At 43.5% G+C, this 22,554-nt stretch overlaps 1 protein-coding gene across 1 annotated transcript in view; it reads left to right on the forward strand.

The window, feature by feature from the left end:
- Positions 1-20,915, forward strand: part of sik2b (salt-inducible kinase 2b) — a 50,046-nt gene extending 29,131 nt beyond the window's left edge. The window contains exons 5-15 of the mRNA XM_017713050.2: positions 75-199; positions 548-671; positions 5,751-5,977; positions 7,436-7,588; positions 8,522-8,680; positions 14,170-14,401; positions 15,201-15,479; positions 16,430-16,590; positions 17,301-17,408; positions 17,532-17,620; positions 18,442-20,915. Coding sequence (XP_017568539.1) covers positions 75-199; positions 548-671; positions 5,751-5,977; positions 7,436-7,588; positions 8,522-8,680; positions 14,170-14,401; positions 15,201-15,479; positions 16,430-16,590; positions 17,301-17,408; positions 17,532-17,620; positions 18,442-18,976 — 2,192 coding nt within the window. The 3' untranslated portion in view covers positions 18,977-20,915. The remainder of the gene's footprint in view (positions 1-74; positions 200-547; positions 672-5,750; positions 5,978-7,435; positions 7,589-8,521; positions 8,681-14,169; positions 14,402-15,200; positions 15,480-16,429; positions 16,591-17,300; positions 17,409-17,531; positions 17,621-18,441) is intronic.
- The last annotated feature ends 1,639 nt before the right edge of the window (positions 20,916-22,554 follow it).

Raw genomic sequence — 22,554 nt, forward strand, 5'->3', positions numbered from 1 at the left:
AGCAGTGTAGCCCCTGTTCATCACCTAATTCAGCTCTCACTCTGTCTTTCTGTGTCTCTTTCCCTCTGCTGCAGATTTTGGCTTTGCGAACTTCTTTCAGACAGGAGAGCCCCTGGCCACGTGGTGTGGCAGCCCACCATATGCAGCCCCTGAAGTGTTTGAGGGACAGCAATATGAAGGCCCACAGCTAGACATCTGGGTAAGTGTCTTGCCTCTAAATAACAACACTGTCAAAGGATTGCTGTACAGCATCCTGTGGGCTGCGCAGTGTTGGTCTCGGTTTCTTTGGTAAATGGTTCGTTAGTCACCTGACAGGCTGTTTGTGCAAGCTCCTTTCCAACCTTTTGGCCTTTCCTGACGTCAGCATGTAAACCAAATAGTCCCTGCTGTGTGTGAGAGAGATAGAGAGCAGGTCGCGTGAGCTCCTCTTCTGCCTCTGTTTACTGATTTACAGTTAGCACACCTGTACCTTGACCCTCAGAGCTCATCATTTCTGCTGAATTAATCCGGTTCTTTAATATATGTGTGTGTGTGTGTGTTCTTTCAGAGCATGGGGGTGGTCCTGTATGTGCTGGTGTGTGGCGCCCTGCCTTTTGATGGTCCCTCTCTACCCGTGTTGAGGCAGCGTGTGTTGGAGGGCCGTTTCCGTATCCCCTACTTCATGACAGAAGGTGAGGGAGATCCTCTAAGCCAGTGTTTTTCAGTGATGAACTTTAGGCCTTTGCCTACAGCTTCCACACTGTTAATCTGCATTGACAAGTAAATTAGTATAACCTTTCTTATTGGTTGTCCTAAAACAATGTGCGGCCCTTAATGTTTGAGGCTCATAGAAAAAGGTAGTGGTATGATGGCATCAACAGAACGGGAATGTGGGGTCTAAAGGTATTTTCTTGATTTTTTCACTTGCATATAATATGATAATCATATGTTTCACATCATAAATGCTCCGTAATCTTTGTCGCTACTTCACAAAAACACTGCAGCAACTTCAGCAGCTGTAAACTTCTCGCATGCCATTTCACGTGTATCCACTGTCGACTGAATGAACAATGAAGCGTTTCCGATGTGATGGGAAAGTCCTTAGTGGTTACATACCCATTGGTCAGTTTCACACAAAATGTAGACGGACACACCAATCCAGGAGTTACACACAGTGAGAGGCAGATGATGTGCAACCCTTATTCATAGCCTCGTAACTCCAAATGTGAGTCATATACAATCTCACAATATGATGGAATCAAAAGGGTGGACTCTACAAATTCAGGAAATATTGTACCGTATTTCTGCTCTGTATTTTCGCAAAGATAGAGAAAAATATAGAAACATGGACCCCAGAGGGTTAATGAGGAGCTGCAGTAATAAAATGATAAACACTCAAACTAAAAGAGCTGCACATAATACAGGTACACTAATGTATTAGTCATATTACTCAGCAGGATTTAATTTCTCTGAAATGTTTTGCATTAGCTGCCTCACAGTAGTTTGCTGTAAAAGTGCAGTTCTTCTATTCATGTCTAATCATCGCATTACAACCTTTGGAGTCCTGCGCTTTTTTCTCTCAAGAGAAAAATCAACCGCATATGAAGCCATTAACTGTTTCTACAGTGTCGAGTAAAAAAGCGAGAAGACAAAAAAAGGCGTGATGAGATTAAATCCTAGAAACTGTGGATGTGTTTAACCATTTTTGCTATTCGGCATTTCCCACTGAGAATATATTTGATGTAGTTATAAAAAGACGGTGTCTCACTTGTAAAATATTCAAGCAACATATCCTTTATCTTGTATGTATCAGTATTACTGATAATAACTAACTGTGACAGATCATGTTGGTATGAGCTTTCTTTCTTTCAAAGACTGAAGACCTAATGCCCTTAAACCTGCTAAACACGTGTAAGTTCCATGACAGGCCAATGAGGTGTTTGTCATCTAATAAAAAGGAAGATTTAACATTCCTTTATTATTTAGTTACCATGTGAGGATGACGTGACCCTCATAATTGATTTGATTTTGAGGTTTATGTATTTTAACACAACTGCAGGATGATATCTAAAGCTTATCTAATCTTATCTACTTAATTTTTGTATGAAATATTTTCACATATAGCTGTTAAATGTGCATATCAGTTGCAGCCAGACATTCTGTGTCACACATTAAGTAAGAACGACACAGAGTAATACACGGTAAACAGAAATGTTAGATTTACCTTGGGGGAAGGAGCCTCTAACGCAATATCTTGCCTAAGGCCTTTTATAATCTGGAGCCAGCCCTGACGTTGGACTCATTTTAGTGTTTTCCCGCTTCAACACACCTGACCACAGTCAGCTCACTAACCCTGTGAAGATGAGGCATAAAATCTGCAATTTCAACCTTTTAATCTTCTCTTTCTCCTTGAATCATGTGATTTCTCTGTGCTGTTGCTGGATTTACACACAAAGAAAATAATCTGTCAGAGCAGAAAAATTGCAGATGTACAAAACATCATTTTAATAACACAAACATATGAATAGGAATATACACACTTCCTCACGTCAACTGCCTTTTTTGTCACTCTGATGAAACAAATCAATAATAAGCCCTTAGAGATCCCAATCACATTCTGAATGTGCTTGTGCACTCATTTTAAAGCTATCTCAGTTCATCCAGCAGTACTTTTATATTTAGTCGTAGAAAACACGGTAGCACCCAACAAACTTTAGTTCCAGATGCTGATATATTTTATCAAGACCAACGTGGACATGCACACAGCCCAGCTACTCTGGCAGCTGATTAAAAGTAGGCAAATCCAAAGTTTTAGAATATACCTTTCATGGTGTGTTAAGGCCCTTCCTGAGCTAATATGGATGCATTAGAGCAGGTAAAACACAAAAACTCCAGTCCTGGAGGGCCAGTGTCCAGTTTGGTGATTTACCTGCTCCAACACAACTGATTACACTTGTCTATTAATTGTCAGGTTTAGTTGGTGTGTTTGAGTGGGAAAACCTCCAAAGTGTGGTGGACACTGGCCCTCCAGGACCGGAGTTGTGCACTCCTGGGCTAAGTGTTTCACATATGCAGTATTCCCCATTTAGCTAGGTAGCTCCAGCCCAAGATGAAAGCCTCTTGAGTGAGGAAAGAGGTAAGAGGCCTGTTGGACAATCCACAACTTTTGGCTTACTTAGCTTATTAAGAAATCCTGCTTTGTGAGTGCCCCCTGTAGATTGTGTTCTGTTCTGCTCAAAGCTGAGTAAATGAGAACATTCCAGTGCATGGCTCCTTGGAGTACATCTCTAGGCTCTATTAAGGTAAAGGGAACAGTACAGCAAGCCTAGGGTCTGTGTGCTGCAGTCCTTTGGACTGAGCCTCAGCCGTCACTGAGCGAAAAACACGTTTCCTTCAAATTCATGTACGAGGCAAGTTCACACCAGGCATGAATGAGCAGGTTGTGACAGATAGAGATAAGGAGAATGGGCAAAGGGCACGAGGGAAGGCACTTTAGACATCGGATGGCCTACAGGGTCATTTTTGGCCATTTTCCCTTAACAGAAAAAGAGAAAGAGAGTTCTTGACGCAAAGCAAACACGTCAAGTTACCTAATCCCGTACTCTAGTTTCTTCCTGGACGCTTTCTGCGTATACTGGGGGAGCGTTTTCAAAGACCTTGAAATGAGTTAAAGAGCTTCAGCCCCCACAACTGCCAACCCCCTCCCCCCCTAAACTCGCGCAACATGAGCCTTTCACTGAACAAAAAGAACAGAGTGTGCTTTTCCTTTACATTTCCTCCCCGCATGTCCTCACCGCACAGGACTGCATCCCCATGGAGCGAGCACATTCCACCTCACTCACACACGTACAGCACAGCACACTGTCCGCTCAGAGCTCAACACCACTACTCAAGCCTTTCTCGTCATTCTCAGAACCTCTGTTTTTTTCCTCCTAGCTGTATCTTCTTACACAGGAAAGTTATGCAGTACTCAGTCATTAAAGTAGTTCTAAAAGTTTGTAAATGAGCCCTGTCCAAGCCCTTACGTAAACCCTATCCAGAGCGCTCTAGTGCTCCTAGGTGAAGAGAGAGAGGCTATGAAGTAGTTTAGAGCTGGATGTTTTAAGCGTTGGGTCATTCCATGTTAGTACAAGGGACTGAAAACAAATAGCTGCCGTTCCTCCCTGCCATTTTCGCATTAAAGATGCCCTGAGGCACAGAAAGAAGAGCTCTTGTGGCAGAAAGAGAAGGGCAGATGGGCAAGAGGAGATGTACTCAAGAGACCACAGAGCCTCAAATGTACTCGATCAGCCAGGATATCTGGTGTCTGACGTTTGCTTCTTTAGTTTTGCGCTGATCTACGAGGCTATTGCTTATAGCTGGTTATCTGCCTTGTGCCTTAACCATCACCCACTTGCCTCAGACGGTCTCAGTTTGTTATGTAATATTAGTTAGACTTACTTGTGTGGTTTCTGGCACTATATTATATATTATTATCTATAAACATGCACAAAAGTGTGTTGCATAGCTAAAAAACAATAGTAGCAGCTCCAATAGTTGGCCTCGCTCTCTCTGAAGGGGTAGGATGGTCCTGCCCCCTCCTCCATCACTCAGCACAGTGCTTGCCAACATGGGTGTCTATTGGCTGATGTAATGAAGCTGGCAGTTTGCGTTCTCCTCCAAGCTTGTTGAGCTTCCCATGATGATGTGTTCGCAGCAGTTTGAAACATGTCTCAGAGGACACACGTGTTAACACCCACCCTCCCAGCTTGTTGACATTGCGTGGGAGGGAAAATAAAGGGAAAATAAAAAATCTTAAACCTTATCCTGAACTTTCCTGACTTTGGTTTACGGTTATAGACACACAGGTTGTAAAATGCTTACTGGTGTACATTAGCTTCAATAACTAGCTACACCAACTTCCTAGCTCCAGTGCCACACACTCCAAACATGTCTTGGCTGAATTTAGGGTGAGGGGAAAATTGTGTACATTTGACTTTTTGCCAGACTATCGCTTCAATCCCTTCACTACCAAGACTTATGATGTCAGGTTAATTAGTCCCATCTGTGTGTGACAGCCATCCGTCAGGGGCGCTGACGTTACACAAAAGAGCCCTATGCATTCCTGGATGAGATAATGTGTTTGAGTTAGCCCATGTCCAGCCGCTCATCTAGTCTCGTCTTGTTCGTCTATAGAGCCATGTTTGTCAGGGTTCTCCCAGCTGCACTTCACACAGCCTGGGGATGGTACACGCTGTCGCTCCTGTGTTGCTCCCACACAGTAAACATACACTGGCTCTGTTAGGCCAAGCACACTGTTAACTGTGACCTTTTATCACTGCTGTAGAGAGTGCTTCATGTTCGTCCTTCTATCTCCTCGTTTTGTATCTTCTCTCTAACTATCCCACTCTGTCTGTCTCTCACTCCCTCTCTTTCTGTACTCTGTGCCAAGCGACCCATTCAGCTTCCAATACTCAGTAAAAAGAAAGAACAGAGCAGAAAATCAGAGCTGTTGTTGGTGCCTCTATTCATTGCTCTAATAAAGTCAACAGTTTGTACTGATTTTAGCTCAAGTAGCATAGATAGATGAGTGATTGTTACCATGGCTGTTACAGAGCTGATTTTAGAATTTTCAGTCAGGTTTCTTTCACTGTAGTGTTTGGTTGGTTTTGCATTTTATATAATTGAGCACATTTTTGTTCAAAAAACAGTATATGCTTTGTTTTTTTTTTCTCTTGACTATTATTATATATTACTGTTGTTTCACTAAATGTTTCCCTGCTTTATCACAGACTGCGAGCACTTGATCAGGCGGATGCTGGTTCTGGACCCGTCTAAGCGTCTTTCAGTGGCTCAGATAAAGGAGCACAAGTGGATGGTGCTAGAGGTTCCTGTGCAAAGACCACTGCTCTATCAGCAGACGGGGCAGGCTGAGGGTGAACCCGGCCTGGGAGAATACAGCGAACAGGTGCTGCGGCTCATGCACAGCCTGGGCATCGACCAGCACAAGACTGTAGAGGTGAGGACTGAGGAGAGTTACCTGGAAAAAAATGGAAACTTCAGCCCTATTCAAGCTGGATTAGAGTAGTCCGGTAATGTCATTTGCTAGTGGTTTGCCTGGCTGATCAGGACAGGATACAGTGTAATTTCCCCAAATTACCCCTGATAGCTCATAGCCCAGACGTTCACATCAGGTAGGATTAAAATGAAATGTGTCCAAACAAAACAAACAACAAAATCCCTGTTAATTCCAGATATAATAGCATTAGGCTAGTAAAGTGGGCTCCTTAACAAATGTTTCCTAACTGGACAGAAATCACACTGCCCTGTGAAGAGGTACTTTCAAGATATTTCATTTTATTCTCTTTCTAATTAGGACGGCAGAAAAAAATGCTGTGGATTACAGTAATCTTGTTTTGAACTTCTGGAAGGAACTGTGCTCCACTTTATGGGTTAGCTTTGTTCTCCCAGCTACCAAAAAACAGAGGTGCTGTTGTATATATGTGGGTTATGTTATTACATTAGAGTAAGGTTGTTTTAAATATTCAAATTGACACTTAGCATGCTCATAAAAGCTGCAGACATTGCCGATTCATACTGAATTATGGAAATATGGATCTCATCAGTAATTACTCAAACAAAAGCACCTCCCCACGTAGAATATTCTTGACTGTGTTATTAGTTACAAGGGCCTTTGGTCACCGACAGGTCTACAATGTTTAAGTTAAGTGATACTTTTTTAATCCCACAAACAGGGAAATTCCACCTCTGCATTTAACCCATCCATGAAGTGAAACACCACATACACACTAGTGAACACACACACTAGGGGGCAGTGAGCACACTTGCCCAGAGCGGTGGTCAGCCCTATCCACGGCGCCTGGGGAGCAATTGGGGGTTAGGTGTCTTGCTCAAGGACACATCAGTAATGGACTTTTGGCACTGGGGATCGAACCAGCAACCTTCCAGTCACAGGGCCAGTTCCCTAACATCCAGCCCACGACTGCCCCCAAATGGTTTAAATGGTTGATTAGTCCAGTTCAGCTTCAGGTCAGGATGATGTTCCTGCATCTTCAGTGATGATCAACATTTATAATCGACCTTTTATAATCTGATACCCTGTAAAGTTCATTTTGGTTGCTGAACCGATTCATTTCTCATTCCCCCAGCTGCCAGCTGTATGTGCACATATGTGCAGTATCACCATCAGTATCAAGAGTTTTGGTCATTGTTATGATTTCTTCTTCAATTTCTACATCTTCTCCTCATTCATTTACTCACTGTTAGTTGACCAATCACAGAACGAGCTGATGTGCCTGACTGTCAGAGAAAAGGTTATTCCAGTTATGATAATGCCACACTGGACCAACATGAAACTGAAAAGCTTTACATCACCCTTGTCTCTCAATTCATTTTGTGCACAGACTTGAATTGAATCGAAAGTGTTTGTAAATAAAAATTTCACTGTGTGTTCCAGTCTCTTCAGAATAAAAGCTATAACCACTTTGCTGCTATCTACTACCTGCTGGTGGAGAGGCTGAAGGCGCACCGCTGCAGTTTCCCCGTGGAGCCGCGCCTGGACGCCCGCCAGCGGAGACCCAGCACGATCGCTGAGCAGACTGTGGTTAAGGTAAGAGATATCTTACCTATATGAAGATATCTGATATAAAATCGGTTTTGGCTGTTGGTTTGGACGTACCTCACCCTTCCTTGAAATTTTAATTTCCTTGCTGCTGCTTTAAATTGTGATAAAATACCTGCAAATGTTTTGTAAATGTAAACAGTGATTTTACTGATTGTGTCAGTATATTTTGCAGCTGTCTTGCTTTGTATGAGCCGAGTGCTGATGAGCAGGCCTGTCATGATCCAGAAATTTTAGCTGATGATTCATTGCCATATAAATAATTTCACTTCTTTTGAAAGACAGTAACACTGTAGTAAAGTGCAAGCAGAAGTGGTAAACCATTTCGCTTCCTAGCTGTCGATATTTAGTAGCTCCAACTGACGAGAGATAAAACTTGGACATTTACCACTGGTCTTTAAAGGTGCAGTAGTACACCATTATTAGAGATCATAACTTTTATTGTTTTTTGACCCATGATATGTCTCAGTCAATGCATTTTCTGCTTTCTCTTATTTTCATGTATTTGCCTTAACCTAACAGATGCAAATTCACCCAGTTCACATTCAGTTTGTCGCAGTGTAATGATTGCGTAATGATTGTGTACTGTGGGCCGTGAGCTTAAATAATTAAATAATTGGGATCAGCCAGTGATGTCGTCATTTCAACAGGCCCACTGATGAGTGATATTACAAGGGGATAAATGTGTAATTTTCCCCAAGTTATAGATGATGATGTATAAATGATGATGTTTATATATGTGATTGACCTGGTTGGTCTGTATGTCTTGACAAATTTTCAAACTACAAATGCTCATTAACATTAAAACATTTCTTCCCCACTTTTGAGATGCAGTGTTTAATAAAGCTGAACAGGCAGAAACTGGACTATGGCGATTTTTCACTCTGATGAACTTTGTTCTGCCTCGTCTCTGTGTTGCAGTCGAGCAGCGGAGCTCCTCAGGTGAGCCTCCTGACCCAGAATGTGCGCCTGCTCCGTTCGCCGGCCGTGGCCCAGGCCTCCGCCGACTCCTACAGCTTCCCACAGTCACCCTGTGCTCCTGAGCACAGCCTCATGGAGGAGGAGGTGGGAACTCCCAAAGTAAGTGAAGAGCTATTTCATCTCTTCTTCACACTTCAGAACAGAAGCTTTCACCACACGGCAGGGCTGAAACACCATCATTCTAGGCACTGTGTTTCCCTAAGGCCGACTCTTTATGTGTTATGTATGCTACATGTCAAGCTGAACTGAGAAAACAAGCCATTGTTCAGTGCTCAGTACAAAGGAGCGAAAGGAACTTCGCTGCAGGCTGGAAGTGAGACAGTTCCACGTGTCCATGTATTGATGTATTGGTAGCACCCAGACAAGCTTTCCAGCAAAATCCTCCCACCAGGCCATTACACAGGCCGTTACACACAGCTGCTCACTACACGCTACTTCAGCTGTGGACTGCGGGGGCTAAAGGCTGGCACATGCAGCCTCTCTTAAAGCTGAATGGAGTGCCTCTTTCTGCAGCCGAGTGCTGATGCACGCCCTGCGTCTCCCCAGGGCTGTTAAGTAACTCAGACCATCCAGGGTCAGGCAGGGCCAATGCTGTTTACTTTAACCCCCTCACCACACCCGCTCAGTGGGAGGGCTTTTGTCCTAAGCTTCATTTCACGTCACTGCCCAGCCTGGCACCCAGAGCAGATATAACAGCAGAGAAGCTAGACCAGTGGTCTGCAAATACATTATGTGGCCAAACGTATGTGGATACTTGTCCATCACATCTATATAAACTTGTTTGACATCTCATTCCAAAACCATGGGCAATTAATATGGAGTTGCTCCTCCCGTTGCAGCTACAATAGCCTTCACTCCAGACTTAACAGGCTTTGGAGTGTGTCTGTGGAAATTTGTGCCCATTCAGTCAAAAGAGCATTTGTGAGGTCACTTATGTTGGATGGGAAGGTCTTGCTTGCAATGAGCGTTCCAATTTGTCCCAAAGGTGGTCAGTACTCTGTGCAGGCCACTGGTGTTCCTCCATACCAAACTAGTCAAATCAACATATCCAGTATATTCATAATTACATCTGAAAATTCATGGCAAACATGTCAGACCACTACAAAGAGTGAAATGATTTTGAATCTAGTCAGAATATCTAATATTATTTTTTGAGATTGTTGTTAGTTTTTATAAGAACAATGAAATTTCTAGACTTTTTCATTTTTTTGTTAATTTTGAATTAAATAATCTCACTTCACTATTGTCAGATAGTTTTGCTTGTTTTAGGAAATATGCTTGAAACAAGCAAAACTATCTGCCAACAGTGAGATATCATCAAGAAGTGATCAGCAATAAGATTTTTTTTTCTGTGGTACTGTAATCCCATTACATTTTTAAAAGTAATTACTAATTTATAATGAATCGTTTTTTGAGTATTTACCTCAAAGTTAAGGCTGTTTATTTTAACGTGAACTCTAGCATTAAGTACGGCCTGATGAGCCTGTGTAGCACTCAGTTAGTTTTGAGGGCAAAACCCTAACCCTAACCGTTTGGCATTTTTCTGCTGCAGTTGATTAGATTTTGCCTCTCAACACTGAGAAGATCACACTGAAGGACCTCATCTCCAGATGTAGATTATTGCTTTATTGCTTTTTCCATACCAGTCTGTCTTTGCTCAGTTATGTCCTCACGTAATAAGATGGAATAGGCCAGCATTACTATGAGCAGGGGGTGGGGCTACATTGACATTAATACAATCACAAAAAGCAGTAATTAATTTTTATTTATTTATTTATTTGTACTCAATTTTTCTCCCCAATTTAGTGGTTTCTAAGTCCAACCGCTAGCTAGGACTCCCCCAATCACACGATACTATCAACACTAGGAGGGTGAAGGCTAGCACAGGCTTCCTCCGAGACCTGTGAGATGAGCCACCACATATTTCCGAACTGCTGCTTACTGCAACGTCATTGGACAGCTGAACATGCTCGGAGCAAGATGTGTTATGTCTTCTAACGGACGCCTGCGCTGACTAGCATCGCGTTGAGTAATGGGGGGAAAAGGAGGGGCCATCCTACCCACCCAGAGAGAGAGCGAGGCCAACTCCCAACTACGGATGGCTGTAGCACCAGCAGGAATCAAACTCGCAGTCTCCTGATGATAGGGCCAACACTTAGACGGTTGCGCCACTCGGGAGCCCTTGTAATTAATATTTTTCAGTATTTCATATATAATTTGTATTTTCATGTAGCCCTTGGCTCATGGGGGCCTATTGTAGAGCCCCTAGGAAAGGGAGGCTCTTTTAAAGGCTATTAGACACTTGCTTTCATCTCTGTCTCTCTCTATTTCTCTCTTTCTTTCTTTCTTTTTCCGCTGGTTGTCTTGCTTTCCAGCCGTGGGGGGAAATGCAGGAGATAGATAAGGTCCATGCACAGCTGCCAGTCTTACATAAGTGTGCTCAGGCCGCAGTCATCGCTGGCTGTGGCACACATCGGACGTGACAGCTGCCCATTCGTCCCAGCCCAGTCATCCACCCCTGTCTCCTCACACATACACATACTTGACATGCCCATGTGACCCTCCATACAGACGATCTGTCTACCTCACTCGCCCCCTCGTTCCCAGCGCTAGATTCATTCATCCACCCACAATCACATATGTACACATATTTACACACGTTAACACACAGTCTGTCTGATGTGGTGTGTTCTACTGTGTTAGAAAACATTTGAAAGCATTCATGTTTTTGGTTCCCAGCTTTACTCCTCCCTGCAGTTTTATTGTTGTGCTTGTGAGCTCAAAGTACCGCTTCCTCATTCGTATGGTTCCTCACCATTCTTCTTAAATAATAGACTGAGAAATGTTTCTCATTGGTGAAGGAACAATGAGCTGTACAATACAAGACTTTGACATAAAGAAAAAATACAGCCGTCACAGTTAAAGAAAAAAAAGGTAATTAAAATGTATCTTCCTGATGATCAGCAGAAAATAGTGGAGGTGTGTATGATTCTGCTACTGGGGGTTTCTTATAGTAAGAAACAAAGCCTGTTAGAAATGAACATTTACATTATTGGTGTCAAAATGAATGTGTTAACAATGCCTTAACGCCACCAATTATTAAGGCCACTAATATTTGTGACGTCATCACATTTACTTGTTCGAACTTTCCAACCTTTTGCAATTCCATTCTGAAGTGCAGCTGCTCACACGCTGTTGCTTCGAGTCTGTGAATGTAATCCTGTCGTTCAAATACAGCTTTTACATTGGCAACTCTTGACAAAACCAACCTTATGTTCAGCCGCTGCCATGAAGGCGTTCATCACTGAAGTGCTTTACGTCTTAAGTAAGTAAAACAGCGTTGATGCAGGCAAAATCAGTGGCATCAGTAAAGTTAGCACCAGATGACACCATTGGGAGACTGATCTATATTTTGGAGTCTTTCTTTGAAAGGTTTATTTTGACATGGTTTGTTATTGCTTGGTTAAGTGCCTGTTTATTGTTTGGTAGATTAGTCAATTGATAGTGACCTAAATGAATATATGATTTATTTGAAACAAGTTACAGTAACTTGTTAACAGATGTAACTTAATGTTTATGTTACATTGAAATTTAGAGGAAAAAGTTGTGTGCAGCTCTTTTATAAATGATCTCATGGAGGGCAGTGCGACTCCTTGGGCGGGGATTACATAATTTGTCCTATGATGCTGGTAATCTTGAGGCCACATGATCTGTGTGGAGCAGACCATATGATGAGCTGGTGTCTGAAGGCACAGCAGAAAGGGGAGTAGGGGGGCAGTAACTTGCCTCACATTTTCTCTCTCTCTCTCTTTGTGTGTTGGGTAACAGCATTCCTGGCCCAGCACGCTGCAGGAAACTGCGATCAGGAGTCATACAAAAGCTGCTCTTTTTCTCTCTCTTAAGCAGCTCTGGGGCTCCAGTTTCCCCGGCAACTCATCCAGATGATCCGTGTCAGTTAAGGATGTGCGTGTGAGCCAGAGTGTGTGCTAGATTGCGTGTCTCAGTGGACTTGGGTCTGCATGAGGCTCTGACTGCCCTCTCAGCCAAAACACACTTCCTGTCCCCACATTCCAGACTTCTACCACCCCCCCCCCACCCCCCCCACCCCCCAGCACACACACTCGTCTGAGCGAAGAGAGACAGAAAACGAGAGCGGGAGAGAAAAAGAGAGCAGGAGGGGCTGCAGACATTTGTTTTCTTACTCAGTCCTAGAACCATGCATTAGCTCATGTGTTCTCAAAGCTTGTGCTTCAGCAGTAAGCCCGAATTCATGGCCCTCTTGATGTATGATGTGGGCAATTGACAAGGGATAGTAAGACAAGATAAGATGAGATAAGATAATAACTACTATATAGGAAAAACTCCTTTCAGAGCCATGTGGGTGTAAAGCACCAGTGCTGACAGTGCGTTCATCTTTTATGGCTTATATTGTTAAAGATCAGGACAGAGCCACATAGCCATGCACTCCAAGTAGCAGCAATGATGAGTTGACAGGCATGTGCAGTACATTCCAGAAAGCCTGTTGCTTGTGCGGTTCATGCACCACGAAAGAAAGAATCACTTGTCGCATAGCCAGAACTTTATGTTGATATGTTGATATGTTTCTGCTGTACCTTACAGCAGAAAACAGCGACGGTGCGCAGCTGATGGCAGCAAGCAGCCGTGTAAATGTTGCCATGGTGATAACATTAGCATTTTTGCAGGATAACAGAACCAACTGTCTGTCTTATGTAATGTCCTAAACACTGCAGATGTTTTTTAATGCTCCTAATCATGTGTTTTCGTTGAAGTTCTGGTTTTGTTATGTTCATCAATGAAGTTTACAGAAAAATCTACATTGTTTAATTTTTTTTTCCACGGTTTATTCCACCACCATGTACAACAGCAAAAGTTAGGAAAATGTGTTTGAGGAACGTTCTGCTGACTTTGCGGTTTGTTTTCACTGACGGGGGTACAATTTTCCAGTGCTACCTTAAAAAATCTGAAACACTAGTTTTGTCCATCTTTTGTTGTAATGTCAGTCCTCATCAACTCCACACTTTGATGACATCAGCAACATGCAGATGTATGGGTTAAGAGACGTTGAGGGCACTAGTTTTAAAATCTTATTTCCAGTAAGATGTCATTGATTGTACTTGTATTGTAAAATGAGCAAACGTGCTTATTTATGGTGTCTGAATTAAACAGCTCGATTACAAGTGAAATTACTGAAGAATTCTGTATTCCTCTGTGCTGGTTAGGCTGACCCCCTGTATATGAAGGAATTTTTGAGTAGGAGGCAGTTCCTGTGTCTTCATCACGCTGGTCCTTGCAAAAGGCAGCACTAAAGATACATAGAAGGGACTCATGAGCACCCCTTTGAAAACGAGAGGAAACTGCAAAAAAAAATAGTTCAACTTCATTGTGATTAATTGAATAAATCTAGTCAATAGATTTCAACTATATAAATAATTGTTAGTTGTAGCCAAAATGAATTATTGTAATATCGTCTGATTCCGCAGCTGTGCTTAAAGACATTACACCTCACTCACTAATAAACGAGCAGATGTAGGAGTAGTATTCAAATCAAACTCCTGTATTGTCTGCAGGTTGACGGCTGCATGCTGGACCCTCTGCCTCCACTGACTGTGCGCAAATCCAGCACTTCATCCCCCAGCAACATGATGGAGACCTCTATAGACGAGGGCATTGAGACAGAAGACCCTGACGCTGATGAGGACCCTGCCCACATCTTCAGTGCCTACCAGACAGCGCGATTTGGCCAGCGCAGACACACACTTTCTGAGGTCACCAACCAGCCAGGAGTCCTGACCAGCGCAGGTGATGGCTTTTTTACACCGTGGTCCAGGACATGTCTGCAATATGTAGATTGCTTCATCACTGACGCTATTTTTAAAGCAGTGGTTCAGACAAAAATCTAATTTACAAAATTGTCAACTTACACCAGATGTAGTCAGTCTCCTCAAACAAGTTTGCATATTAAATTGTTACGGTAAGTTGGTTAATTTTATGTGGTTTGAGGCAGGTGTGAGATGACTGTTATTCATTCAAACCTGAGGGCTATAAGCTTCAATTATTTCTTGGCTTTCAGAATTAGAATCAGAATCCTTTATTGATCCCAGAGGGAAATTGCAGTTGTTACAGTTGCAACCATTTATGTAAAATAACAAACACTTTAATAATTTAAAACAAAGACAAAGAGAAATTTGCAATATGTACACGAGATTTAAGTTCTTATGAATATAGTAAAGCGGCGGTGACTGTGAGACTGTGTTCAGATTATTTAAATTATTGTCCCTCTGAGTTATTGCACACAGTTATTATTATTACACATATGAACAGTTTGGTATTGAGTATTTGTTAACGTGGTAGCTCCAGTGCAAAACTTAAGAAGCTAATTTTGGTCTTGTCTTGGCTGATTGACTTTTGGCTGAACAAAAACTATTGCCTTGCACCAGTGATGTTGCACATACAGAGCCATGCCATACAAATATGGCTGTAAAATATGTTATAACAGACAAAATTTGTTATAACAGATGTAAAATCATTCTGAAGGCTAGAATCACTGTAAATCTTGGTGTAGAAATTGTGTATACTTACTGTATTGAATGTGTTGTAGGTAAGATGTTCAGTCTGGGCCACAACCCCTCCCTGGGCAGCGTGGACTCAGAGTACGACATGGGCTCCATGCACAGTGACCTGAGCCTCCTGGAGGACACTTCCTCTCTCAACGAGGTTGTCCTAGCCACCACGCCTATCAGCCGGGTGACCCCGCCATTCGCACGCCCACCTAACCCGGCCATGCAGGCATTGAGCTCGCAAAGGAGGGAGGCCCACAACCGCTCGCCTGTCAGCTTCCGAGAGGGCCGCCGAGCATCAGACACTTCACTCACGCAAGGTGAGCACGCTCTCTTAGGCTACATTGGCATTCTGACACAGATATGATTTTTTCAGAGCTGCGTGAACAGCCTGTTCGTTTCAAACCAGATGTGAGCTTTTTCACGTGGTCATAAGCAACACATGCAACAAAACATGAGATAGAGCAACAACACTTGCCCCTGCAACTGTAAGAATAAGAGAGAATAGTCAGAAACTCGTGTTTTTTCATGTGTGAAGGAAAGATATCACATCTGAGCGACAAAAAAAATCACAAGTGAGCAATAAGACTTATAAATGTCTCGTCCGGTTTCCTGCTGGGTGCATGCCTCCACCTGAGAAGTGTCTAGGCACTTTGATCTTACACACATTATTCAACTGAGTCACCATCTAAGACCGATTCTGATACTTATCTAAATAAAGCCTTCTAGTCAAGCTCTCGCTCTCTTATCTCTCATCTCTCTAGTTTTCTCTTATCTCTGTCCCTCTCAGCGCCGACTCCCTTCAGTCTGATGATTCATTGAGTGAATCAGAGGCTGCTTTGAAGCTCCATCGTCCTGTCGTGTTTGCCTATATAATTATCCCCAATCACTTGAGGGCCCGAAAATAACTGGAGAATATTGTATCGGCCTGGCTACCTCTTCTGTCCGAACAGCGGAGGAGTGAAGAGTCACTAAAAATGCTGAAGTACTCTCGAAGCAAGGGTGAATCAGTCATACGGTGGGAGCGCAAGCCACAGGCTCTCCCAAAATAGCCCGATTAGCGGCATGAGTTGGGTCACATGGGGCACCAGCAAATGAACAGTCAGACGTGGTGTGGGCGAAATGGCAGCGATGCACCTGAAACATACTAGCGTGAAAACGCTATTTTAGAAACATACGGCATGCAAATCACGGACGGAGATCGCTGCCATTCATGTAATAACAGAGGGTCAGGTATAATTCTCTCTCTTTTTCACCTCTCTTTCTCTAGGCCTGGTGGCTTTCCGGCAGCACTTGCAAAACCTGGCTCGGACAAAAGGCATCCTGGAGCTCAACAAGGTCTATGAACAGATGGGCTCTGGGGAGAACCCCTCTTTAGGGCCTCTGAGTCCGCAGACGCACCCACATGACCTGCTGGACCCCTTGATTCAGGTCAGTCCACCCCAGCTGGACCATTGCCACAGTTGGCTCTTTTCCAACTGACTATAGACCAGCTTTATGGTTTCATCCCTTAAGGGTTAAAGCTGGGGTAACTGGTCTGAGTTCAGTGTTTAAGGATAATGGGCACCTGGCACTGCCCCAGCTGCTCTCACCCCCATACACCACCCCACTGATACACAGACACCGCGCCTTATGTAATACCCAAAGAAGAAGCAGCCAATTGTCAGTTGTTTACTGTCCATCCCGGGAGCTCTGTGAATGCAGCCATTGTTAGAGTAATAGGCCTCATACTGGTGACTGGTGACAGCACTTATTCACTCCACACAGGGCTTGATACTGTGAGAAAGACTAATTCTTCAAAAATGAAATAATGCACAAAGTTGTCATCACTGTCCAAACGTGTTTATTAAACTTTCAGTTTGAAAAAAGGTAAATTGGGGGAAATATCCTTTTCTGTATGCTTCAGGAAAAAAGTGCTGAAAATCTAAGGTATTTTTAGTAAGAGGATTATTTAGTGGCACAGACTGGCATGTGGCTCACAGGGTCCCTCTGGCTGTTCACTTCAATGCATATTTAGCTCCTTTATATATATATGTGTGTGTGTGTGTGTGTGTGTGTGTGTGTGTGTGTGTGTGTGTGTGTGTGTGTGTCTCTTTCCCTGATTAAGCTGACATCCAGCTTGTATGTGTGTTTGTATGCAGGGAGAGGGAGGCCACCAGCACAGCATGGCACTGTTTTCAGGTGGTCCTCAGCCTCTGCTGTCCAGAAGACAAAGTCTGGAGCCCCAGTACCCCTCACACAGGATCCCGGTAATGCCTAATTTTTGCAATGAGAATCATATTGAAAATAACACTGAACATCATTGTCTCTTTATGAGCTCATCATCTACTGTGTTGATGGTCCGATTTCTCACAGTTTTTCTCACTTCACAGAAACCTAGTCTGATGGCAAGCCCTAACAGCTGCCAGATGTTCTGTAAAGAGACTCCACGCAGCCTAGAGCAGCAGCTGGCTGAACACAGGTATACAGACGCCACATTGCTGAATCTCTCAGCCTGGAACCGAACTGAATGGAATGGAATGGAATGCTGTTTAATGACATTGTATAAGCACAACAAAATCGTGTTTAGTGACTCTCCAAGTATGACATCAATGACAAATATGCACCAATCTGCAAATTGAACACTTATAAAGCTCCATGTGTAAAAGTCTCTGAGATTTATCTTATGATTGGTGTAGTGAACCAAGAGACCTACTAGCTCCCAAGGAAAATGCTTGGTAGATGAGGCTTTCTAGGCAAGACTATCTATTTGGCCTGTAACTATTGGTGTTAATACCAGTAGTGCAGACAGGACAGTTATCCATCCTAGACTTTGTGCAGTGCTAATTTTATACCCACAATTCATGGGCAACTATGGTAACTCTATAATATTTAACCATGAGGCTAGTCTCTCATAACCAAACCTGATCTCATACCACGAGAAATTTTAGACTAATTGTGGATGGAGAAAGTAGGCTTATTAAGGTGGGAACAAATTCCTAAATCAATTCGGCACCTCATGAAGGCAGAGTACAGAGTAGGGAGCGATGGTGAACCCGTCAACATTGTCTGACAGACAGCAAGCCTGTTGTTAGAGGCTTAACGTAAATTAGCATGGCTAGAATTTTAGAAGGTTTAGCAAATTGTCCCAAGATTGTATTCTCATTAGTAGATCACATATGGCCTCACATGACTGCCATTAGCCTACATTAAATCTTGTGCCCATAAGATCCTTGTTATGCCATTGCCTATATCTTATGATGTTGCTGTGTACCATCTGTAGCATTTCCCTGTATTCTCCAGGTTGCAGCAGAAGAGGCTGTATCTTCAGAAGCAGTCCCAAATGCAGGCCTATTTTAACCAGATGCATATAGTGGAGGGCCCGTACGCCCCTTGCACACCAATGAGCAGCCAGGACTCTGCCGCACCCCCTCAGGTCCAAGGCTCTATAGCCCCATTGCACCAGCAGCAGAGCCCCCAGGCCTCGCCCCCGTACACCCCACATCCACAAACTTTCAGCCCTTTAATGGAGCCCTACCTTGGCCATTACCCCCACTTGCAGCCTTCAGCCCTGCCCCCTGGCCTCCAGGGCCAGCAGCCGGAGGCCCTCAGCTATGGCTACCCAGTCCACGAGCCTGGGGCACAGTGTTCCGCAGGAGACGTCCTGTACCAGGAGCAATACAGTCACCCGCTGGACCCCGGGCAGCCCCCTCCTCCTGGTGCAGCAGCAGGAGCCCCTGCATCTGGGTACGAAGGTCTGGCCATAGCTGACCCCTTTCTGGACAGTGAGATGATGGAGACAGTAGACTCCCAAACCGGCTTTGTGCTGGTAAACTGAGCTTAGTCAGTCGGGGCAAACAGTATTACCCCTGAGATCTGCTTTGCTGCTGGTGGATGGGAGAAAGGAGGATAAGGATACAGGTACAGAAATGGACCAACGATTTGCACCAAGAAGAAACTTTCGGTTGTAGTGAGCCGCCGATGTATTCTTTTCCGTTTTTCATCCCGACTCCTCCCCACCTCCCTTCTTGTTCTCCAGTGCCTGCATTTGCTGCTGGGTCTCTTAGGAGAAGGCTGGCAGAAGTGGAGTGGAAGCTCTTCTCTGCTCTACCCCAGACGACTGACGCTGAGCTTAGCACAGCCACGTCAGCTGGAGCTGGATGTTTCTTGTAGCACACAGACAACTGAGATGTGCCCAACGGAGCCTGGCCAAGAGCACAAATGTGACAGGTTTTGCATTAACACAGGACAAATACTCGGCTCCCAGCATTTTTTTTTTTTTTTTTTTGAACACGAAAGGACAATACGTATTAAATTTGCACGCTTGTGAAGTGCAGTGTTAGTAAAAAAAAATGTATATGGCAATACAGAAGCAATATAATCAAGCTGGGACTGAACAAAGCCATAAATGGGACAAGGTCCAGCTCGAGCTTCGGCTTGGTGGGAATGATCAGACGTCACAACCTAGACACAAAGCCAGAGAAGAGCATCCTTAGAGCTGAAGATGTCAATCCCATACCACAGTCCATAAGAACACATCGTCTGGCCTTTAACTGTAGTACTGTTACTTGCTCACAATGTCCACAGCATGAACTCACCACTGTTTTGTGCAGCAAAGTAACGTCAAATGAATCATAACATTCTTCTCACGCTGATTAGCAGGGAGGAGCTCTATTCCAGATGACATCATTAACCTCCAGGGGTGTTGACCCTGTAGTCGTGCATGTTTGATTCAAAATAATTTGATGGAATTACCCTGGACACTAAATGGGTCCGAATGAATGAGTGAATGAATGAATGAATGCGCGGATAATAAATGTTTCAATGTCAGAAAGCTTAGTCACTAATCACTGGATTGTAGCCAACTGATCACGTTCCTCTTACAACAGGCTGAAAATAGATGGGGTTTTATTTTAGCACTTAGCAAATCTACTTGAATAGGGTATGTGACTACAGATTTCTGGTTAATACAAGAAAGATGGTGGTAAATGTTGTAAACGGCTGAAGCTTTGCAGCAGAGACCAGGCTATGGACTCCTGGTAAACAAAATACTGGAGCACTTTTTTCTTGTAATTGTAATTTTTTTTTTTTTTTTTTTTTGGAGGAAGCAAAAGGAAATGTAGCGAAAGCGGAAGTAGCAGTCAGGTGAGTCTGACCTGCTCTGCTAGTTCTGTCATCTAAAACCAAGAGACACATCAAATCCTGCTCTCCCCAGTTATGTACGCAAGCCGCTCTCTCCAAGGACACGTGAGAGATCCGCTCAGTGGTCGTCGTATGTGCTTTGTATAAATTAGGGGTTAGACGTTTTTGGAGGCGCTTGCAAGATGCAAGGAATTATTGTTTTCAGTGTGATAGTGTTCAGTGTGCCTTTTCTTTATTCTTTTTAAATTAAGATCCGAATAATGTTTTTTGTTTTGGTTTGATTCTGTTTCTGGTTTGGTATACCTTACAGGATATAAGTAGACCCAGGTTTTACAAAGGTACAAAACCAAAGTCCTCTCCGAAGTTTCCCTGTACAACCCCACCATGTGGAGTTTGGAGCTTCTTGGTTAGTTCCTAAATAGTGCTTTTTTTCAATCAGTATATGACGTTGAAAAGTATTAATAGCAATATTTGTTATGAATAGTTATAAAAAATCATGAATGTGTTACAGTATCATAATCACAACTCCAGCTGCCAAACACCATTCTTTAGAAATCCAATTCTACATTTACCCTCATTGATGTGACCACATATAAGCTAACTTTGCTGTTGAGATTAAAAAAAGGTTTATTGAACAACACTGTGGCGTGTTTTATTTGCACGTGTGCAGGTTTCTGTATTGGAAGTAACGTGACTGACGTGAACGTGAAGTTGTCCTCAGCTGACGGCCAGTGGTGGACAAAGTGCACATATTCTGCACTTGTGTGAAAGAGATACTGCTGGTAAAATATTACTCAAGTGAAAGCAGAAGTCCAGTAATTACTCCTGAGATTATTGATATGTTCTCAGATATGCTTAAAGCAAGTTAGAGGTTTATTATAAGCTATTATTGGTCAACTGGTATTTATGCAGTTCTATTACACTTCCAATATAACAGCACATGCTGCAGAACATATTGGAGTAACAAGTACTTCAGTCTTGGAAAAAGTACTTAAGTACAGTAATGACACACTTTGTACTTTGTTACCGTCCTCCGCTGTTGACCGCTTCCAGTATTCAGTGTCAAATAAGATAAACGTGCCGTATTCCTGTTGAACAGGGAATGTTCGAGGATGGGTTTAACATGTCTCTGCACGTTCTAAAGCAGACGTATCCCATTACAACATTTAAATGACTTCCGCTGAGATGAGGTCATTCTGTGGGCTATGTTCCTCTTACGTGGACATGCTGAACTTCTCTACTTTTGCTGAGAAATGAAACCAGTTGGCCTCCAAGTGCTGCTTCAGCTGCTCCCACAGAAGCCCTGACCGCTGGAGATGAACTAAGCAAGCGATGAAGCGGGAGTCACATCTCCAGGCTGTTCTCTGGACAAGACTGCTCAAAACAGGCCTCACAAACGGAAGAAGTGAAACAGCCGTTTTCCCATTAAGCACTTAGCATCAGGATCTCTGAGGCCATTTCCTTTAAACAATCTCACACGTCTGGGCCGGTGGGGTTCTGGGCACCGATTCTCGATTCTCTTTGTTTTTCCTTTAGTTTCCTTGGTGTCGCTCACTGCAGGGCAACGGACAGTAGCAACGGCTCATGAATAGTGCCACTGCATGCTTCAGGATTGCTCAGTGGAGAAACAAGACCTGCAGATCCGACTAGTTGCCTGGCACTTTGGTTAGAGAGGGATATGGTCTGAATCTCCATGGTATATCATAGCTTTGTCCTTCGACTGTTAGACCACTTTTACACTCTGAAACTAAAAAATCCATTGCAAATGTCAGTCACTGTCCCCACCACATCGTATTAATACAGCGCCAGCGAAACTGATAGGAGCGTCCAGTTCAGGGGTCAGCAACACACAGGTCTTATACTGCCCTGTTGCTGCTCCACAGAAGAATTAAGATTTTTAGGTAAAAATAATTCTCCTTTACAGTAAAATAAAACTCTGCTGATCGTTTTAATACAGAGACAGTAAATGGCCTTGAATGCTGGAGTTCATGCAGAACTGCTAATTCAGCCTTTAACCCTGATGGTTGGTGCAAAGACTGATGGTCACATAGCGACACATAAGTCTTTCCCAGCTAGTGGCTAATGGAAAAGGAAAAGCACAAACATCAATCATTTAGATGCGAATCGACTATATCCGTGGTTGGTCAGTGTAGCGGTTAACACCTCTGACTTCCATGCTGTAAACTGAGGTTCAATCCCCCACCTGGCCAAGCACCCTACACTATACCAATAAGAGTCCTTGGGCAAGACTCCTAACACCGCCTTGGCCTACCT

The sequence above is a fragment of the Pygocentrus nattereri genome, chromosome 17 (assembly GCF_015220715.1).
Source record: "Pygocentrus nattereri isolate fPygNat1 chromosome 17, fPygNat1.pri, whole genome shotgun sequence".
Classification (NCBI taxonomy): Eukaryota; Metazoa; Chordata; class Actinopteri; order Characiformes; family Serrasalmidae; genus Pygocentrus; species Pygocentrus nattereri.